The 18,546-nt window shown below is 45.7% G+C and overlaps 1 protein-coding gene across 1 annotated transcript; it reads right to left on the bottom strand.

Moving 5' to 3' along the window:
* Positions 1–10,002: 10,002 nt before the first annotated feature.
* SNTN (sentan, cilia apical structure protein) lies at positions 10,003–16,044 on the bottom strand. The gene is made up of 4 exons (XM_034777561.1): positions 15,920–16,044; positions 14,838–14,872; positions 13,747–13,886; positions 10,003–10,249 (listed from the first exon to the last, which is right to left on the bottom strand). The coding sequence occupies exons 1-4, from the start codon at positions 16,027–16,029 to the stop codon at positions 10,091–10,093; spliced, it is 444 nt and encodes a 147-aa protein (XP_034633452.1). The 5' UTR covers positions 16,030–16,044; the 3' UTR covers positions 10,003–10,090.
* Between the last annotated feature and the right edge of the window lie 2,502 nt (positions 16,045–18,546).

Genomic DNA, 18,546 nt, shown 5'->3' with positions numbered 1-18,546 from the left:
CAGTCTACCATACTCTTACTAGCATAAGAATCTAAAGCACTCATTTTGGGTTCTCTTTTTATCTTTCCAGGTAATTATACAAATCCCAGACCCCTCTCTGAAGAATCATTAGCTAATGGCTAACAGAGATCTTATTTTGGAGATGCAGCTTCAGCTCACTTTAGCATATGTCATATGGGGTTGCTAGCAAATATTTGGCTCTCACAGTGTACACCTGTTACAGGTTGTCTCTTGGGAAAAACCGGATCATTTTTCTGCAGTAATAATCCTGCTCTTGATGCAGTTAAAATTCAGCTGCTTATTACAGACAAAATGGCAAAACAGCAAAACTAATTTCCAAAAAGGAACACTGCTGTTTTTATAGAGAAAAGAAACATCTTTCTCTTATAATAAACTCATTATATTAAAGTAGGAGATATTGTGAATGCCGGATAGGATGGAGAAATCATTCAAAAGGCACCTGCGTGGGTTGGAAACTCCGATTTTTTAGTGAAGTTTGTTTTTCAACTTTCTGGTACCAGCTGAGGGTATACAGAAATATTAAGATCTGAGCAAAGCTGATCTTATGGCATTTCCAGCTGGACCAACATTTAGTGCTAGAAGTCTCATGAGAGAAGCAATTCTTCAAAGATTTTCAGGCTAGAGCTGGAGAACAAAGAAGTTTGGATAAGATCATAGAATCTCAGGGTTGGAAGGGACCTCAGGAGGTCATCTAGTCCAACCCCCTGCTCAAAGCAGGACCAATTCCCAACTAAATCATACCAGCCAGGGTTTTGTCAAGCCTGACCTTAAAAACCTCTAAGGAAGGAGATTTCACCACCTCCCTAGGTAACCCATTCCAGTGCTTCACCACCCTCCTAGTGAAAAAGTGTTTCCTAATATCCAACCTAGACCTTCCCCACTGCAACTTGAGACCATTACTCCTTATTCCATCATCTGCCACCACTGAGAAGATGACATTAAGCAACAACACAGAACCTATGGACTGTAGGAGGACTTGCGTGACCTTAGACAGAGACTGCTAAGCCATTCCTGTGAGTAAATGGGCTACTTCCACTGTTCAAAAGGACTCATGATACCTAGTCTACTCACCAGCTGCTGCACACAGAACCCAAAGGTAGCTGTCTGTTGGCCTTCAGGGCACTGTGTGCAGTCAAACTTTGTTAGACGAATTTCATCACGGCCAAGCAATGAGTCATGGAGACAAACAATAACACTCCCTTAGCTCCAACAGTTCATCCATCTACCCATATGGGGAGCATGTGCGTGTGTTCCTTTTCAGTTCGCATAAAGAACCCAGATGTTATGGCTTATGGTGATGGATTCCGCAGACATTTGAAAAATAAAACCAGATCAGCTTATTTAAATGTTTAGCTCACTGATACGGACCCGGTTTTATTATTTAAACCAACAGATTAAATCTTTTAATTTACGTGAAAGTACTCATTCGAAACTTGGCAGGAATCTCATGTTTCAATGTAGGGAGCGCGCGCACACACACACACACACACACACACACACACACACACACACACACACACACACAATATCAATCCAGCAGAAACATATTCCCCCGTTCATTCAGCAGAGCAAGGACATTTTTACTCTCTCCAGCATCCTTTCAGCACAGAGTCCTACCTTTTAATTTTAAACTCTCATTGCGTAGTGGAGGGCAAGTGAGGAGGACACAAGACATTGGCTTGGATGTGTGTTTTCCTTCTGCAAAACAGTTCAGATGGGCACAACTCCTCAGCTGGCGTAAATTGATGTCAGTGAAGCTGTGCTGATTTGCACCAGCTGAAGAACTGGCCCTTCATTTTTTTTTATTTTTTTTTTAAGCACCGTGGGTCAGATTCTCTATTGCATTACATTAGTTTCGTGCCACTGTAAATGCGGAATGGAGCAGCAGTGAGTCAAGTCCTGTGGTCCATCATGTCGCAATAGTTCTGCATTGCTGCGCTTTCACCCAGGGCCGGCTCCAGGCACCAGCCTACCAAGCATGTGCTTGGGGCGGCACTTGGAGGGGGGCAGCGCTCGGGGAGAGTGGGGCCGTGGCCAGGCTCGCCGCCCTCCCCCCGGCGCTCCGGCCGGTCGGGGAGAGCGGGGCCGCGGCCAGGCTTGCCACCCTACCCCCGGTGCTCCGGCCAGCCAGGGAGAGCGGGGCTGCGGCCGGGCTCCGCGCCCTCCCCTGCCGCGCTCTCCGCCAGAGGGCGGGGGGTGGCGGGAGGCTTTTTTACCTGGGGCGGTAAAAAAAGCCAGAGCTGGCCCTGCCTTCACCTACTTTGTATGATCATTAAACGATGCACTTGGTTCCTTTTCTTGTGATGAAAACATGTTCGACAAACTTCCCACGTCCTTCTCAAACCCCAGTTGCAAGACAACCATCAACTCTTCTACATATTCAGATTTCAGTAATTGGTACGCTTGGGAGCCGAACGCCTGCCTTTCATTTTCCACTGGAATGTACGAAGGGAAAGCCATCACACATATTGCTGTAAAGCAGTAACATTAGCCCACACGATACAGCAGAGATCATTTTAAAGTTTTGCTGTGACTTCAGTTTGCTAATTCTAAGTGAAAGAAAACTAGACTTGAATCCAAAATGCTGCACCGCTTCAGACACATCAAATCACTTCAGAAATGCTCAAAGTGTACCAAAAGGACGTGAGCATGTTTTTTTAAAAGCACTGATTCCTATTTCTTTTGGCTCCAATTTTTCAAGAGTCTAATTATTCTGAGTGCATCCTTTGGTACGCTGCCTATGGAAGACACAGCAATACTGATGTACAGACTAAACTCATGTGCCTCAAACACATTGGTGCTGCCGATGGAGTTCCTCTCCATCTTGTAGTCCCTGGGGAGCAGTGTTCCCCCTTGTGTCCAGGCTGAAAGTCCTTGGAGACTTCAATGTTCCTGCAATCAATGACTCTTCAAGTTAGCCCAAGAATTGGGTAGTTTCTGGCTCAACAGGTAAAGTTGGGCACAGTCTGGGTCTTGTCCTGGGCATGGAAAATAGGGATGACACTCTGAGCATGATAACCATGTTATCTCCTTTGGTTTGAGGTCAGCAAGGCCCACCTTTGGTACTGTTAGGCAGACCACTCATTTTATTGGTTCACCCTTTTATTCTGTCCAGAACTATCAATACAATAACTCTTAAACATACACACACTACTCCTAAGCAGTGAAATCCTGGTTCCGTTGACTTCAAAACTCCCATTGTTTTCACTAAAAAGTGACAAAGAGTCCTGTGGCACCTTATAGACTAAAGTCTAAACTTTATGGCTGCACTGCAAACTGGGAGAGCTGATGGATGTAATCGAAGTCAACACAGGCATTACCAGCAAGCCAGCAGTTCAGAAAGCACTAACAACCCCTTCTCTTATATAGTCAGCTCTCCTGGCTGGTCCTGAAGCAGCTAGAGTTTTTTCAAGCCGTCATTGCCGAGTGCACCTTTGGGGCTCACAACAGCCTCTAAAGCAGGGGTGGACAAACTATGGCCCATGGGCCACGTCCAGCCCATCAGATGTTTTTATCTGGCTCCCTCAAGCTGGGGAGCGGGGTCTGGGGCTGGCTCTGCGCAGCTCCTGGAAGGAACGGCATGTCCCCCCTCCGGCTCCTAAGCGTAGGGGCAGCCGGGGGCTCCGCACACTGCCCCTGCCCCAAGCGCCACCCCCGCAGCTCCCATTGGCCTGGAACCGTGGCCAATGGGAGCTGCAGGGGCGGTGCCTGTTGACGGGGCAGTGTGCAGAGCCACCTGTCTGCACCTCCACGTAGGAGCCGGAGAAGGGACACGCCGCTGCTTCCGGGAGATGCTCAAGATAAGTGCCGCCCAGAGCCTGCCCCCCTGACCTCCTCCTGTGCCCCAACCCCCTGCCCCAGCGTGGAGCTCCCTCCCGCACCCTGAACTCCTCATTTCTGGCTCTACCCCAGAGCCCTCACCCCCAGACGGAGCCCTCACCCCCGCCCGCACCCCAACCCCAATTTCATGAGCATTCATGGCCCGCCATACAATTTCCATATCCAGATGTGGCTCTCAGGCCAAAAAGTTTGGCTCTAAAGTATAAGACTTTGGAAATACTGTAATTTCAGCACAAAATAGTAAGCTCATAAGCCAATGCACCACCCGTGCTGCCACCTGATCCATTCAAATGCTCTTGAACAGGGTCCTTAAAATGAAGCCAGGGTTTAAATGCTGCCCACATTGCTTGAAAGTGTGAGCTGCAGCTGCATTGTCATCCTGCTCATTGCAGGACGAGGCAGAAGATGGCCAGCTGTAGTCATCCCTGTTGGATTCATGCAGCAGGAAACGCACCGCGCAAGAAGACACAAGTGCAAGCTGTTATTGTGGGGCGTGTGTGTTGTTTCCCTTTTGCAAAGAGCAAAGCATGCACTTGCAGCCCAGATGGCTTATTTTAGGTTAAAGAAAATAACAATTTAAAATGAGGGAGCAAGCAGAAGGTCTGTCTCAGTCAAGAAGATTGCCTAACCTCCCTAGCAAGCAGATTTAAAGGTGCAATGCCCAGCACAGAGAATCCTGCACCCCACCCCTCACCCCAATCCCCTTCCCCAGGCCTGCTAGGTTTTGTGTGATTAGAAAGTTGGCAACCCTAATGCTTTAGTTGAGATGGGGTGTGCTGATGCCCAACATCTCTTGCAACTACAGTGTGGCCTTGATGCCTCATATTACCCATGCAGAATGACTGGCCACCCCCATTTGAAATCTGTCTAGTAAGGCTCTTGGTAACCAGACAAGTCACATTTCCACCTCAGACTAGATGCTGGCAGGCAGCTCCCAAGCCAGTGTCGCTGCGATAGAACCAGCCAGGTAGGAAGAACTCAAGGCAGTGGCAAGAGTCATCCATGCGGCCTCTGCTTCCTCCCAGGGTAAATTGCAGATATCACCTTCCTTCTTTCAGTTTGTGAAGGACTCTGGCCTAATTCTTATTTGCACTAGGGCTTTAGCCGTGTAAGGGGACTTAAACTGGGTCTACATTACAGTTACACCTTCATCCACATCCTTAGACACTCTCAGACTGGTGTAAAGACTTCTCTTCTCTCAAAGATTAACCCTATGAAAAGTACTGCCTAAGGAATGCAGTTGACTGTGTTACAGTAAGCTGAAGAATTAAACTCAGGTAAAAGCTTCTCAGGTAGCCACCCTGAGATATGCTAAAAATAAGTTGAGTTTTCCCTTATGGCCACTGAAACACCTGGGCATTTTTTTTTAGCTACACTTACTGACCGAGACCCTGAGTCCTTTGGCGTATGGAATGTGAACAGAAAACTATTAAGAAACAACATTTGTAGGAGAAAGATGTCAGACAAGGAGTGCCTGCTGAATAATGCACAGCTCACTGCACGCTAGTGCCTGCATTTGTCTGGCTGAGTTCGCTGGAGAAAATGGAAATTCTGTTTTCCTGGCAGCCAGCTAAACACCTGAAGTCTGTACTGTCACAGGGATTAGCATCTGCGGCTGTTACAGACTGAGCAATTTACAACAGCTCAGAAACCAGCTAGGTAATGGGGAGGGCGAGAATGGATGTTGTTCCATTGATCAAATATTAGTAAGTGGAAGATGAAGATTTGGGGTGGGGGGTCCATATTTTTAGCCTAGTCCTAACCTAACCTTTACTTTGAAAGTGCAAATAATTGCACGGATTATTTAGACTTCTCAGGGCAGTACTTAGAATCAGATCCAATTCCCACTGAGGTCAGTGCAAAGACTCCCGTTGGCTTCCTTGGGAACTGGATCGACCCGTTTAACCTGCCGATGTCCTAAATTGTGGTTGCCGTTATTTACATCAGCAAAGTGCAGTTGCAAAAAAAAAAACCAAAACCAGGTCAGGTTTTAAACATCTGCTCTGAATGCGGCATGCGGCATGAGCCCCTTTTTACCCTGGTAGGTCTGGAGGGATTCTATATTGATGTGATATTGACAAAGCAGAAGCAGCTGTCAATTACATCCACTTAGACCTTCTCTAGATTCCCTAGCACTTACTTGCATTTACTTAGTTTAGAATAAACGCAGGGGCTCTAATCCTCTGCCATGTGAACTCAATGGCAAGACTCCTCTTGTCTTCAATAGGATCAAGACCAGATCTTAAATGAAACATGACAGGAGCCTTTTAAGCAAGACGAGCTTTTAAGCAGTCTCCCAAGGATCCAGCTTCATGCACTTTGTGTGTCAGATCAGGCGTCTAAGCTGTCACACTCGAGTGCTCTGGGCAACCACAGAAAGGCCAATTTCACACAAGCACATCCTCTGTAGCAAAGCTGCATATCTGCCCACAGCCCTAATTGTACTGAGAGTGCTAGCTCTTATGGGCAGTGGGCATCACATACAAATGGACATAGTGGATCAGACCAATGGTCCATCTAACCCAGTATCCTGTTTCCAACAGCAGCTGGTACCAGAACTTCAGGGGATATGTACCAAACAGGGCAGTTGGAGAGATCCACCCCATCTTTCCCTTCTACTTTCTGGCAGTCAGAAGTTCAAGGTCACCCTGAGCAAAGGACTGCATCTCTGACAACCTTAGCTAATAGCCAGTGATGGACCTATCTGCCATGAACTTACCTAATTCTTTTTTGAACCCAGTTATACTTTTGGCCTGCACAACATCCCCTGGCAATGAGTTCCACAGGTTAATTGAATGTTGTGTGAAGAAGTACGTCCTCTAGTTTATATTAAACCCACTGCCTATTAATTTCACCGGGTGACCCCTGGTTGTATTGTGGGAAAGGGCATCAGGCAGGACTTCAGTGCAGGACGCCCAGGCCTGGAGCCAGCCAATCACATGACAAGTCCCATTCTCTTCAGTAGAAAGGCTTTTATAAGTTATGAGCTCCACAAGCTTTCCCTTCATGCCCTGAATCCACCCTGACAGGCCAGTGGATAAACCACTGAACTGGGTTTATTCACAGTTCTAGTCTTACCTGCTAAGCTTCGTTTCAAAATTCAGCACTCTCATTGTCTCTTTCAGCTCTGTCCCACGTTGCAAGAACCCATACTCATGTCATATCAGGATGCAGTCCCACCCCTCTTGAAATGACTGATCATTGCCCCTCCCCACCCCTGCTGCCAGGCATCTTTCATCTGCAGGAATATCAACTGTGAAAAATCCTGTTCTCTCAGTGACCTAAATCTAGTTCCTAACAACATATTTTCCCCTCTCTGTTAGAACCGAAGGTCAACAATGAATGTGCCAGTTTTTGCTCTCTTTCTGCTTAAAGAAAGTAAGACTAGGGCAAGGCTAAATTGTTATCTCTTGTCTCTTGCACACCTGGAGAGAGAGAGGATTAGGAGGTTGTAATGTCTTTGTTGGCTCTGTCACCGGAGTGCTCTTTTAAGGGTATGTCAAGATCTTGTGGAGAAATCTCTTTTGTTTCCAATACCTCCTTTAGAAACTTTCCCCATGTAAAAATTGACCATGGAACTGGAATTTGGATGTGTTTTCTGTACCCTACCAGGCTGTTTAAAAAGCTGTGGATTTTCTATGGTGTGTGGGTGTTTTAATTGGCTATATATTGAGTGTGAACTAGAGCCTGAGCTGGTATGACTCAGCATAGAAACATCCTATGTTGAGGATCTGGCCCTAATTAAGCACAGAGTTGGGTGGTTGGTGTCAGTTTCAATAGACAACCCTTTAAAGAAGCCCTCCCCCACCTACTTCTTGGGCAGTTGTTAGCATGGTCATTTTCAGATCATAAAGCAACTGATTTAAACTCAGTTATCATTCGTGAGCACCTAATAACTGAGATGAGCTGGATCCCACCGTGAAAAGTCAGGCTATCTGGGGTCCATTTAGGACATTATCCCTGTTTCACGGAGCACAATGGAATAGGTCACCTGACCTCTCCATGGGCTATTTTTTCCTCACTGAAGATAAGAACATAAGAACGGCCATACTGGCTCACACCAATGCTACATCTAGCCCTGCGTCCTGTCTGCCAGCAGGCCAATGCTGGATGCTTCAGAGGGAATGAACAGAGCAGTGCAGTTATCAAATGATCCATCCCCAGTCATCCTGGATGGTTGAGGGACACCCAGAGCATGGGGTTACATCCCTGACTATCTTGGCTAATAGCCATTGACGGACCTGTCCTCCATGAACTTATCTAGTTCTTTGCTGAACCTGGTTGTTGGCCTTCACAACATCCCCTGGCAACAAATTCCACTGAATCATAGAATCATAGAATATCAGGGTTGGAAGGGACCTTGAGAGGTCATCTAGTCCAACCCCCTGCTCAAAGCAGGACCAATTCCCAACTAAATCATCCCAGCCAGGGCTTTGTCAAGCCGGGCCTTAAAAACCTCCAAGGAAGGAGACTCCACCACCTCCCTAGGTAACGCATTCCAGTGCTTCACCACCCTCCTAGTGAAATAGTGTTTCCTAATATCCAATCTGGACCTCCCCCACTGCAACTTGAGACCACTGCTTCTTGTTCTGTCATCTGCCACCACTGAGAACAGCCGAGCTCCATCCTCTTTGGAACCCCCCCTTCAGGTAGTTGAAGGCTGCTATCAAATCCCCCCTCATTCTTCTCTTCTGGAGACTAAACAATCCCAGTTCCCTCAGCCTCTCCTCATAAGTCATGTGCTCCAGCCCCCTAATCATTTTTGTTGCCCTCCGCTGGACTCTTTCCAATTTTTCCACATCCTTCTTGTAGTGTGGGGCCCAAAACTGGACACAGTATTCCAGATGAGGCCTCACCAATGTCGAATAGAGGGGAATGATCACATTCCTCGATCTGCTGGCAATGCTCCTACTTATACAGCCCAAAATGCCGTTAGCCTTCTTGGCAATAATAGCACACTGTTGACTCAGATCCAGCTTCTCAGATACTGTGACCCCTAGGTCCTTTTCTGCAGAACTGCTACCTAGCCATTCGGTCCCTAGTCTGTAGCAGTGCATGGGATTCTTCCGTCCTAAGTGCAGGACTCTGCACTTGTCCTTGTTGAACCTCATCAGGTTTTTTTTGGCCCAATCCTCTAATTTGTCTAGGTCCCTCTGTGTCCAATCCCTACCCTCTAGTGTATCTACCACGCCTCCTAGTTTAGTGTCATCTGCAAACTTGCTGATAGTGCAGTGCATACCATCCTCCAGATCATTAATAAAGATATTAAACAAAACCGGCCCCAGGACCGACCCTTGGGGCACTCCACTTGAACTCTGGGTTGACTGTGTGTTGTGAGAAAAGCACTTCCTGATGTTTGTTTTAAATCTACTATCTGTTAATGGCATTGGGTGACCCCTGGTGGTTGTGTTATGTGAAGAGGTAAATAACACTTCCTAATTCTCTTTCTTCACACCATTTGTGATGTTATAGATCTTTATCATATCCCCCCCATTAGTTTCTTTTCTAAGCCAAATAGTCCCTGTCTTTTTAATCTTTCCTCACGTGGAAGCTGTTCCATACCCCTAAATCATTTCTGTTGCCCTCTGTACCTTTTCCTGTTCTAATATATATATATTTGAGATGGGGCAATGAGAACTGTACACAGTATTCAAGGTCCAGTGGTACCATGGACTTACACAGTGACTTTATGAGATTTTCTGTTTTATCTACCCCTTTCCTAATGGTTCCTAACATTGTTTGCTTTTTTGACTACCGCCGCACAGCGAGTGGATGTTTTCAGGGAACTATCCACAATGATACCAAGATCTCTTTCTTGAGTGGATAGTGCAGGTCCATTAATTCCAAGCCCTTTGATGGAAGGTGCTATCTATAAGTGCTAAGATTTAGTCATTATTATTATTACTACATAAATGATCAAATGGAAATTCCTTCTAGGCTGTTAGGAGTGGAAGGTTCTACCATGTGTAAGTTGTAGAGATAGTTGGAAAATTATGTTTTCTGTGAATTTTTTTTAAAGTAATTAAAAGATGTTGGGGGAAATTCTCAAGGAAATTGTCCAATTTTTAAACAAATAAATTGAAAATGGATTGTTTTCCCAAATCTGAAAAAAATCATTGTAGGTATTAGTGCATCCAAATATTTGCCATTTATTCCTGTTTTCCCATTCCTGGCTGCTCCTTCCCTTATGTACACAGCTCTTCTTTTCAGTCTCTGCGGGGAGAACGGCTCATTTCGTGGTGCTGACATTTCTGATCTCCTGCAGGAGGTCTGACATCAGAGCGAGGCTGAGGAGCAAGATCATGAAATCTTCAAAATCAATTTTGTCATCTTTATCCTCGTCAAGGGCAGAAATGATTTCCTGGTATTTTGGTTTGCTTTCTTGGCCCTGTGGAGAATTTTAATAAAAAAGTTTTAACATGAAATTCCTTTTTTCCAGCATCTTCTCAAAAATAGCAAAATACTTGTGAGGTAAATGTTGATACATTTCCCTGCTGGTATGACTCAGCATAGAAACATCCTTATGTTGAGGATCTGGCCCTAATTAAGCACAGAGTTGTGTGGTTCGCGTCAGTTTCAATAGACAACCTTTTAAAGAAGGCCTCCCCCATCCACTTCTTGGGCAGTTGTTAGCATGGTCATTTTCAGATCATAAAGCAACTGATTTAAACTTGGTTATCATTCGTGAGCACATAATAACTGAGATGAGACAGAGCACGTCATGGAGAGGCAGGGTATCTGGGGTTCATCCATCCATCCGGGTTCTTATAACTATGCCTGTCACTGAAATTTCTGATTGTCTCACAGGAAATTAATACATTATAAGGCCAGAAGGTGTGAACATCTAGTCTGACCTTCAGGGTAACACAGGACACAGAACTTTCCTTAATTAATTCTTGTATGCACTACAGCAGGTCTTTTAGAAAGACATCCAATCCTGATTTTAAAATTTCCACTGATGCAGAATTCACTACAAAACATGGGAAGTTGTCCAGGGGTTATTTACCCTCATTGTTAATAATTTGCACCTTATTTCTAGTCTAAATTTGTCTAGCTTCAACAACCAACCACTGGATCTTCTTATACCTTTGTCTGCCAGCTGGACAGACTTGTATTGTCAAATTTCTGTTCTCCATAAAGGTACTTATAAACGGCGATCAAGTCACACTGTAACCTTTTTCTTTGATAAGCTAAATAGATGGAGCTCAATCAGTCTTTCCTGATCTCCATGGGACCCTACTTGAAATAGACCCCCCCAGTTATTCCCCCTTTACAATTCAATGTTGAGACATATCAGTTAGCCAGTTTTCAACACATTTAATGTGTCCCGTGTTGATTTGGTATGATTCTAATTTATTAATCAAAATGTGTGGTACCAACTCAAATGCCTTACAGAAAACGAAGTACAGTAAAAGCGGTGTTATCCGGCACTTTACCAACTGGAAAGCTCTAGATACTGGCAATTTTGATCTTCGTTGAAATTTTGGTTTATAATCTGGTTGGTGCAGGGCCGGCAGGCTCCCTGCCTGGCTCCGCGTGGCTCCCCGGAAGTGGCAATATGTCCCTGCTGCTCCTAGGCAGAGGAACGGCCATGAGGGGTTTGGGGTGAGGTGCAGTGTGCAGGCTCTGGGAGGGAGTTTGGGTGCGGGAGGGGGCTCGGGGCAGAGGCTTGGGGTGCAGGAGGGATTTCAGGGTGCTGGATCCAGGGGGCACTCACCTCAGGTGGCTCCCCGCAAGCGGCGACATGTCCTTGCTGCTCCTGGGTGGAGGCATGGCTAGGTGGCTCTGCGTGCTGCCCCCGCCCCCCAGAGCCAGCTCCGCAGCTCCCATTGGCCAGGAACTACGGGCCAATGGGAGCTGCAGGGGCGGTGCCTCTGGGAGGAGACAGCGCACACAGCTGGCTGCTGCGTCTCCAGCTAAGATGAGCAGAGACATGTAGCCGTTTGTGGGGAGCCACCCAAGGTGAGCACCACCTGGATCTGGCACCCTGAAACCCCTCCTGCACCCCAACCCTCTGCCCCTAGCCCCACACCCCTTCCGTGCCCCATCCCCCTGCCCAGAGCCCCCTCCCACATCCAAACTCCCTCCCAGAGCTCATGACCCACACTCCCTCCCACGCACCAACCCCCAGCCCTGAGCCCCCAAACTCCCTCCCTCTTAGTTAACCGAAATTTTTTACTTACCGGTACCCCCCCATTCTCCCAACATGCCAGATACCAAAGCTTTTACTGTATATTACATCAAAGCTATTACTCTTATCAACCAAACTTGTAATCTCATCCAAAAAATATATCAAGTTAGTTTGATATGATCTATTTTTCATAAACCTGTGTTGACTGCCATTCATTATATTATTCTCCTTTAATTCTTTATTAATCAAGTCCTGTATCAGCCTTTTCATCATTTTGCCCAGGACTGATGTCAGACTGACACGCCTGTTTACCCTTTTTAACTATTGGCACATTCGCTTTCTTCTGGTCCTCTAGAACGCTCCCATTGTCCATTGAAAAATTCACATTAACAGTCCAAAGAGATCTGTGGCCAGCTCTTTTAAAACTCTGGGATGCAAATCAACTGGATCTGCTCATTTAAACATTTCTGACTTTAGTAGCTGCTGTTTAACATATTCCTGAGTTACTGTTAGAATTGAAAATATTTCATCATCATAATTGGATATGAATACATCAACCTGCCTATTCCTAAATACAGGATAGAAATATTTATTGAACACTTCTGCCTCTTCTGCATTATTATTGACAGTTCTACTATTTCTATCTAGTGATGTGCCAGTACCATTGTTAGGAGTCTTTTGTTCCTAATATATTTAAAATATTCCTTTTTATGTCCTTAACATTGCTGGCCAGGAGGGCTGGGGAAAATCCAATCTTTATTTCCTAAGCATGGATAATTCCTAAGTAGTGCATGTTAGAGCAGCCAATAGGCTGTTCTAAACTGTGCTCAATACTGGCACCAAATGGAGAATCAAGAAGCTGTATCTGGCTCTCCAACGGCCTCCCCTCTCTTCTGCACTCAATGGAAGCTGTGTTCATCATGGAATCGGGCCCTATCTATTTAGAACCCATATGAAAGAATATATTCTTCTCTTATTTCAACCTCCAATGAATTCCTTTCCTTCTCTCATACTGTGTTTATATTACAGACAGGGCTAGGGAGGTTGGGATGACAAGATCCCCTGTAGAGCTGTCACTAACACTCTCAAAAAGAGGTGCTGATAACATGGTGCTTTCAGCTTTCTGTCTGCTAGAGATATCATTTATGCCTCTGCAATTTATCTGGCTTCAGCTGCCTTGGGGGGTCTAAATCTGATTCTCATGTCAGGTGTTTATGATGTAATGGCAGATTCAGCATTAAACGTGTGTGCATTTCTTCACCACAAATACACGGTATCCAGTCTTTGTATGAGCCCTTGTAATTGTGGAAATGCAGGCAGATACATTAACAGTGGTTTCTCAATTTCTTGCCCTGTCTTGCATACGGAGGTGGCTAGGAATACAGACAAGGAATCCATCAAGAATTTATTTACATAGTCATTAAAATCTCACTGGGGATTTGCAAGGCGACAATATGTATGTTGTATCTGCAGCCTCCAAAATGCCTTCCCAGGCTGAGGAATAATTTGGTTGGTCATTAGGTGAAAGGCAGACACGGGGCAAAGGGTTTGCACTGAAAGGAGTTTGGGAGTTGGATAGTTCACCCTGTGCAATGCGTGTTTCATACCTCCAAGTATGCAAGAAAGCCTGCTGCGATTGCATGAACAGTGCACAATGAAAACGTCTCGGGCTGCAATGACAAAAGGTGTTGATCCGTCCTAGAGGTGAACTAGCACAAGGCTTGGCTCTGGACACCCGCTCTACATGCTCTTACCTGTATGAAATTCATAAACTGGGTTTGCAGCAGGGTTTTGGTTTCAGCTTTGCTGAGTTTGCCCTCGGGATCAGCAGAGTTGTTGTAAACCAAGGCCACAGTAGCAAATGCTTTCTCCAGGTCTGAGCCTTTCCCTAGAGCTACGGGAAGAAACCGTTGCAGACAAAGGTTTGCGATATTATTGAAAACATTGTACTAGAAACAGCCCCAGTGTCAGGAATGAGAGCCCACAGCGGTGCCTGCCCAATCACAAGTGCCGCTAAGCCACAGCTGATGGACCTGATTGGCTAAGGCCATCAGGTGGCTTGCTCTTAAGCCCAGTGGCTGCTCAGTGCACACCTCTGTAGAGTCTTTGCCTTCCTGTATTTGCCTTAGTCCAAGTTCTGCTCCTGCCCTGCACCCAGCCTTGTTCCACTCCTGGTCCCAGCATTGCTCCTGCCTTCCCCGACTCCAGCTAATCTGGTTCTGACCCTGATTCCTGGCTCCAGCTCTGTCTCAACCCTGGGCTCTGGTGTTTGGACTCTGACTATGGTTCTGACCCTTGGCCCTTGTTCCTGGTTCTGACCAGCAGGTCTGACTCCGGCTCTGACCTGGTCTCCTGACCCTCAGCTGGTGTAAATCAGTGTAGCTCCATTACCGTTAATACATCTCTGAGGATCCGGCCCAGAATTTATTACAAGCGAGGTACCAACATGCACTATATGCTCCGCCCTGCCAAAAACCCAATGCACCCTACCCCTACGATTGTGTGCTATGAATAAATCTAAAACAAAAGCACTAACAAAAAGGGAGCCAGGTATAACCAAGGTCTAGGTCACTGGGTCTGTTAGCTCAAAAGCTGCAGAAGATTTAAATGTTAATCCCTCTAAAAGGGGCGTCCCTGGGGAAAGCCGCGGTCTGCAGAAGCCCAGGCTGTGAAGGGCAGAGGACTCACGCACAGCCCTTCCCATTCTATGTGCCATTGGCTGTGGCCTGAGCAGTGGGATTTTGGGGTCTCCACTAAATTTCCATTATTTCCTGCTGTTGACGTTTTTGCCTTGAAAATCAGAACCCAAAAGGATTACGAAACCATGTGGAGTAGGTCTCCTTACCTTTCACAGAAGCCAGCTGCTTGGATATAGGTGTGCTAGTAAGAGGAGGGAAGAAATGCAGTTATACTGGTGAGCCTTGTGTGTCTAGTTCCTTCATAAACTAATTGACTCATTTCTAGTCATTTTATTCCATTCCACAGAAATATTCCATAGGGCTCCTCGAAGAGGAATGAGTTTTCTCCACAGTGGAAAGATCAATATTCTTTACAAGTTACTATCACAAAATAATCCAACAACAATGGACTTATTCGGATTCTCAGTCTCAGCTTCCGGCCCATAGTTTGTATGAAATATGAAATAAGTGGATCAAACTGTAACACAGTGGCTCGCAACCTTTCCAGACTACTGTACCCCTTTCACCTGACTTAAAAACAACTCGCTTACAAAATCAGACATAAAAATACAAGTGTCACAGCACACGGTTACTGAAAAATGGCTTATTCTCCTATTTACCATATAATTATAAAATACATCAATTGGAATATAAATATTGTACTTATATTTCAGTGTATAGTATTTAGAAGGGTATAAAGAAGTCATTATCTCTATGGAATTTTAGTTTGTACTGACTTGGCTAGTGCTTTTTAGGTAGTCTGTTGTAAAAGTAGGCAAATATATAGATGAGTTGATGTATCCCCTGGAAAACGTCTGTGTGCCCCCAAGGGAACACGTACCCCTGCTTGAGAACCAATGGATGCTCATTTAATATCATTTGTTTAATGACATTTTCAAAGCATGAAAGTACTACAGGAATTGTAAATGTTCAGACTTGGTTTTGAGTGCACCCTGGAGAAATACAGCAGGTCTAGGCATTTTCCACTCTGTACCATTCCCACTTCTGGAGTGCAGCATATGTGGTTTTTATTTTTACCAGAAGTCATTTTGGTGAGAAGGGCTCTTCCTACATTCTATTAAAATTTAAAGCGTGATTACTTTTGCTAAAGTGCTGGAAACTAATTATAGACGAGCCAACATGCTGTGGAATCCATCTCTTGTGATGGATATAGACAAATCTGTCTGCATAATGAATTTTAAGACAAATGTCAGATTATTAAAGAGTAAAGAACAAAATTTTCACTTACCGTTTGGGCATGTTTGCGGCAGCGGAAGTTGTTTTTTGGGTCGAAGCAGAACCAGGTTGATTTACGGAATATAGTTTTGAGTTCTGAGTGCTTGCAGTGCAGCCACACATCCTTCACAATAGCCTTGTTGTTTATGATCTCTAAGCAACTCAAGTGATTGCAAACAGATGAATTCAAACGCCCTGCTGGGAAAGGGAAAGAGAGCCCAGCCTGGCTTCAGCACGCCCTATCAATAATGTAAATGCCACTTGGTGAACATGGAGATAGCTAAATAAATCAGTCTGGAGCAGCCTGGTTGAGATGATGGAGAGGTATCGGAAGGTAGAAGTTGCTGTTTATTTTATGTAAGACTAAGAGGAACTGAACTGGATTCAACTGGGGCCTGAACCATGGGAATCTTCCCATGGACTTTCAGGCCTTTGATTCACTCTTTTAGTACTAACTACATCAGTATGAACTAGATGCCTTTTAGTTTGTGCCAGCAGGCTCCATCTGGGGGAGTTAGAGCGCTCTGCAATTCACAACCTCCGTAGATTAGTCTGCAGCACTGTGTAGACAAGCCTTAAGTGTTAAATGCCAGGCTTCAAATAGACCATCTTAGCATGAGTTAACCTATACTGCTTTGTCTACACTAGAGATTTACCGGGTATTAGTTAACACCTTGTAACAAGTATCAGAGGGGTAGCTGTGTTAGTCTGGGTCTGTAAAAAGCAACAAAGAGTCCTGTGGCACCTTATAGACTAACAAATGTATTGGAGCATGAGCTTTCGTGGGTGAATGTGTCTGACGAAGTGAGTATTCATCCACGAAAGCTTATGCTCCAATACTTCTGTTAGTCTATAAGGTGCCCTGGGACTCTTTGTTGCTTATTACAGGTGCCTTTAGAACACTTGTAGCAAATTTGTGTGTAGACACTTGTCATGCCAAGGACTAGTCATGCGATTCAGCGCACACACACTCTCCAGGGATGATCAGGCTCTTAGCTCTCCTCCTCCTTCGGGAAAAAGTTTCCAGGTGACCTGAAACTAACTGACCAACAAGCTCTCTGGAGCTATCCTGCATGACAGACACCACGTCAATGGTTACTGTGCTAGCATGAAAAGGAATCAACTTGGCAGTTGTCAGCACACCTGCCATCTACTCAACGCTCCTCTTGACATCCTTGATATCAGGGATGGTCTAGACAGTATTTGGTCCTGCCATGCGGGCAGGGGACTGGACTCGATGACCTCTCGAGGTCCCTTCCAGTCCTAGAATCTATGAATCCTGAGTGCAGGTTTGATGGCATCAATTTACCACAAAGTGTTCCCTTCTCACACATGTGCCACTGAAACTTGTTCCTGAAGTCCTCTTGTTCTCCAGAATAAATTGGTGCCAGACTGGTTTAGCCTTTTAAAGTCACAGTATTCATGTGAATGCAGTGCTTTGTGTTCTCGAAGGGCTGGGCAAACGTTGACTGGTCAGTGCTAACAACACCTGCGAGGCAAGTAAGCAGGAATCATGGGCGTGATGCTCTGCTGCCCGCAGCAGACCCTGAGCACAGCACACAGCAGGAGGACCAACATGGAACCAGTTCTGACGTCTGGGTTCTCTGGCCCAGCGCAGGTGAGAACATCCTGGGGGCTGCTCCAACTTGTGCCAGCTGACAACAGTACCTAAAGGAGCGTGCGCCCCTGAACACGGCCACGCTTCCTCCCCATTTCCTGACACGCCCCCTGTGGTAGGGACTGTGAGACAAGTGGAATAGATCGGGGTAGGCAACCTGTGGCACACGTGCCGAAGGCGGCACGCGAGCTGATTTTCAGCGGCACTCACACTTCCCGGGTCCTGGCCACCGGTCCGGGGGGTTCTGCATTTTAATTTAATTTTAAATGAAGCTTCTTAAACATTTTAAAAACCTTATTTACTTTACATACAACAATATTTAGTTATATATTATAGACTTATAGAAAGAGAGCTTCTAAAAATGTTAAAATCTATTACTGGCACGCGAAACCTTACATTAGAGTGAATAAATGACGACTCGGCACACCGCTTCTGAAAGATTGCAGACCCCTGAAGTAGATGCTATTAATTCTCCATCTGTGCCCACTAGGGTCTCCCCCCACACTGAGGGCACCCCCAGCAGGGGAACTAGGGCTGGACTCTGTCCCTTTGTGTACAGGAGACAAAATAGGTCAGAGAACCTCTTTCATTACCTCCATTTCCCAAACAAGGAAACCAGGCCACGGCACTGGTCAGCTGCACTTCTTGTGGACACTGGATAATTTTCCTAGTGTGGACAAGGCTGGGGAGGTTAAGTAACTTGTCCAAGGGCACACAGTGAATCATTGTCATACACGGGAGTAGACCACCTCCTAGGCCAGTGGTCATCCCTTAGAGTATGCGGCTTTTCTAATCATTTTTTCCATCCTGTGGTAGGAGGAGGTGTTCTGTCTGTTCTTAGGCTTCCAGCAAAATAGCATCCAAGAGTAATCCTGTATTTCATTTTGATTGTGGCGGACGGTCTCTGCTTCCAAAAAATCCCAGAGCCACAGGACAGCTCAATCCCCACTCTGAGAACGCCTCGGAACTCGGTTGTGTCTCAGCAGGACTGTTGATATTTGAAAATACACTGGCACACATCA

Source organism: Trachemys scripta, chromosome 7 (genome assembly GCF_013100865.1).
Source record: "Trachemys scripta elegans isolate TJP31775 chromosome 7, CAS_Tse_1.0, whole genome shotgun sequence".
In the NCBI taxonomy this organism is placed as follows: Eukaryota; Metazoa; Chordata; order Testudines; family Emydidae; genus Trachemys; species Trachemys scripta.
This window is presented reverse-complemented; position numbering and strand designations above follow the sequence as displayed.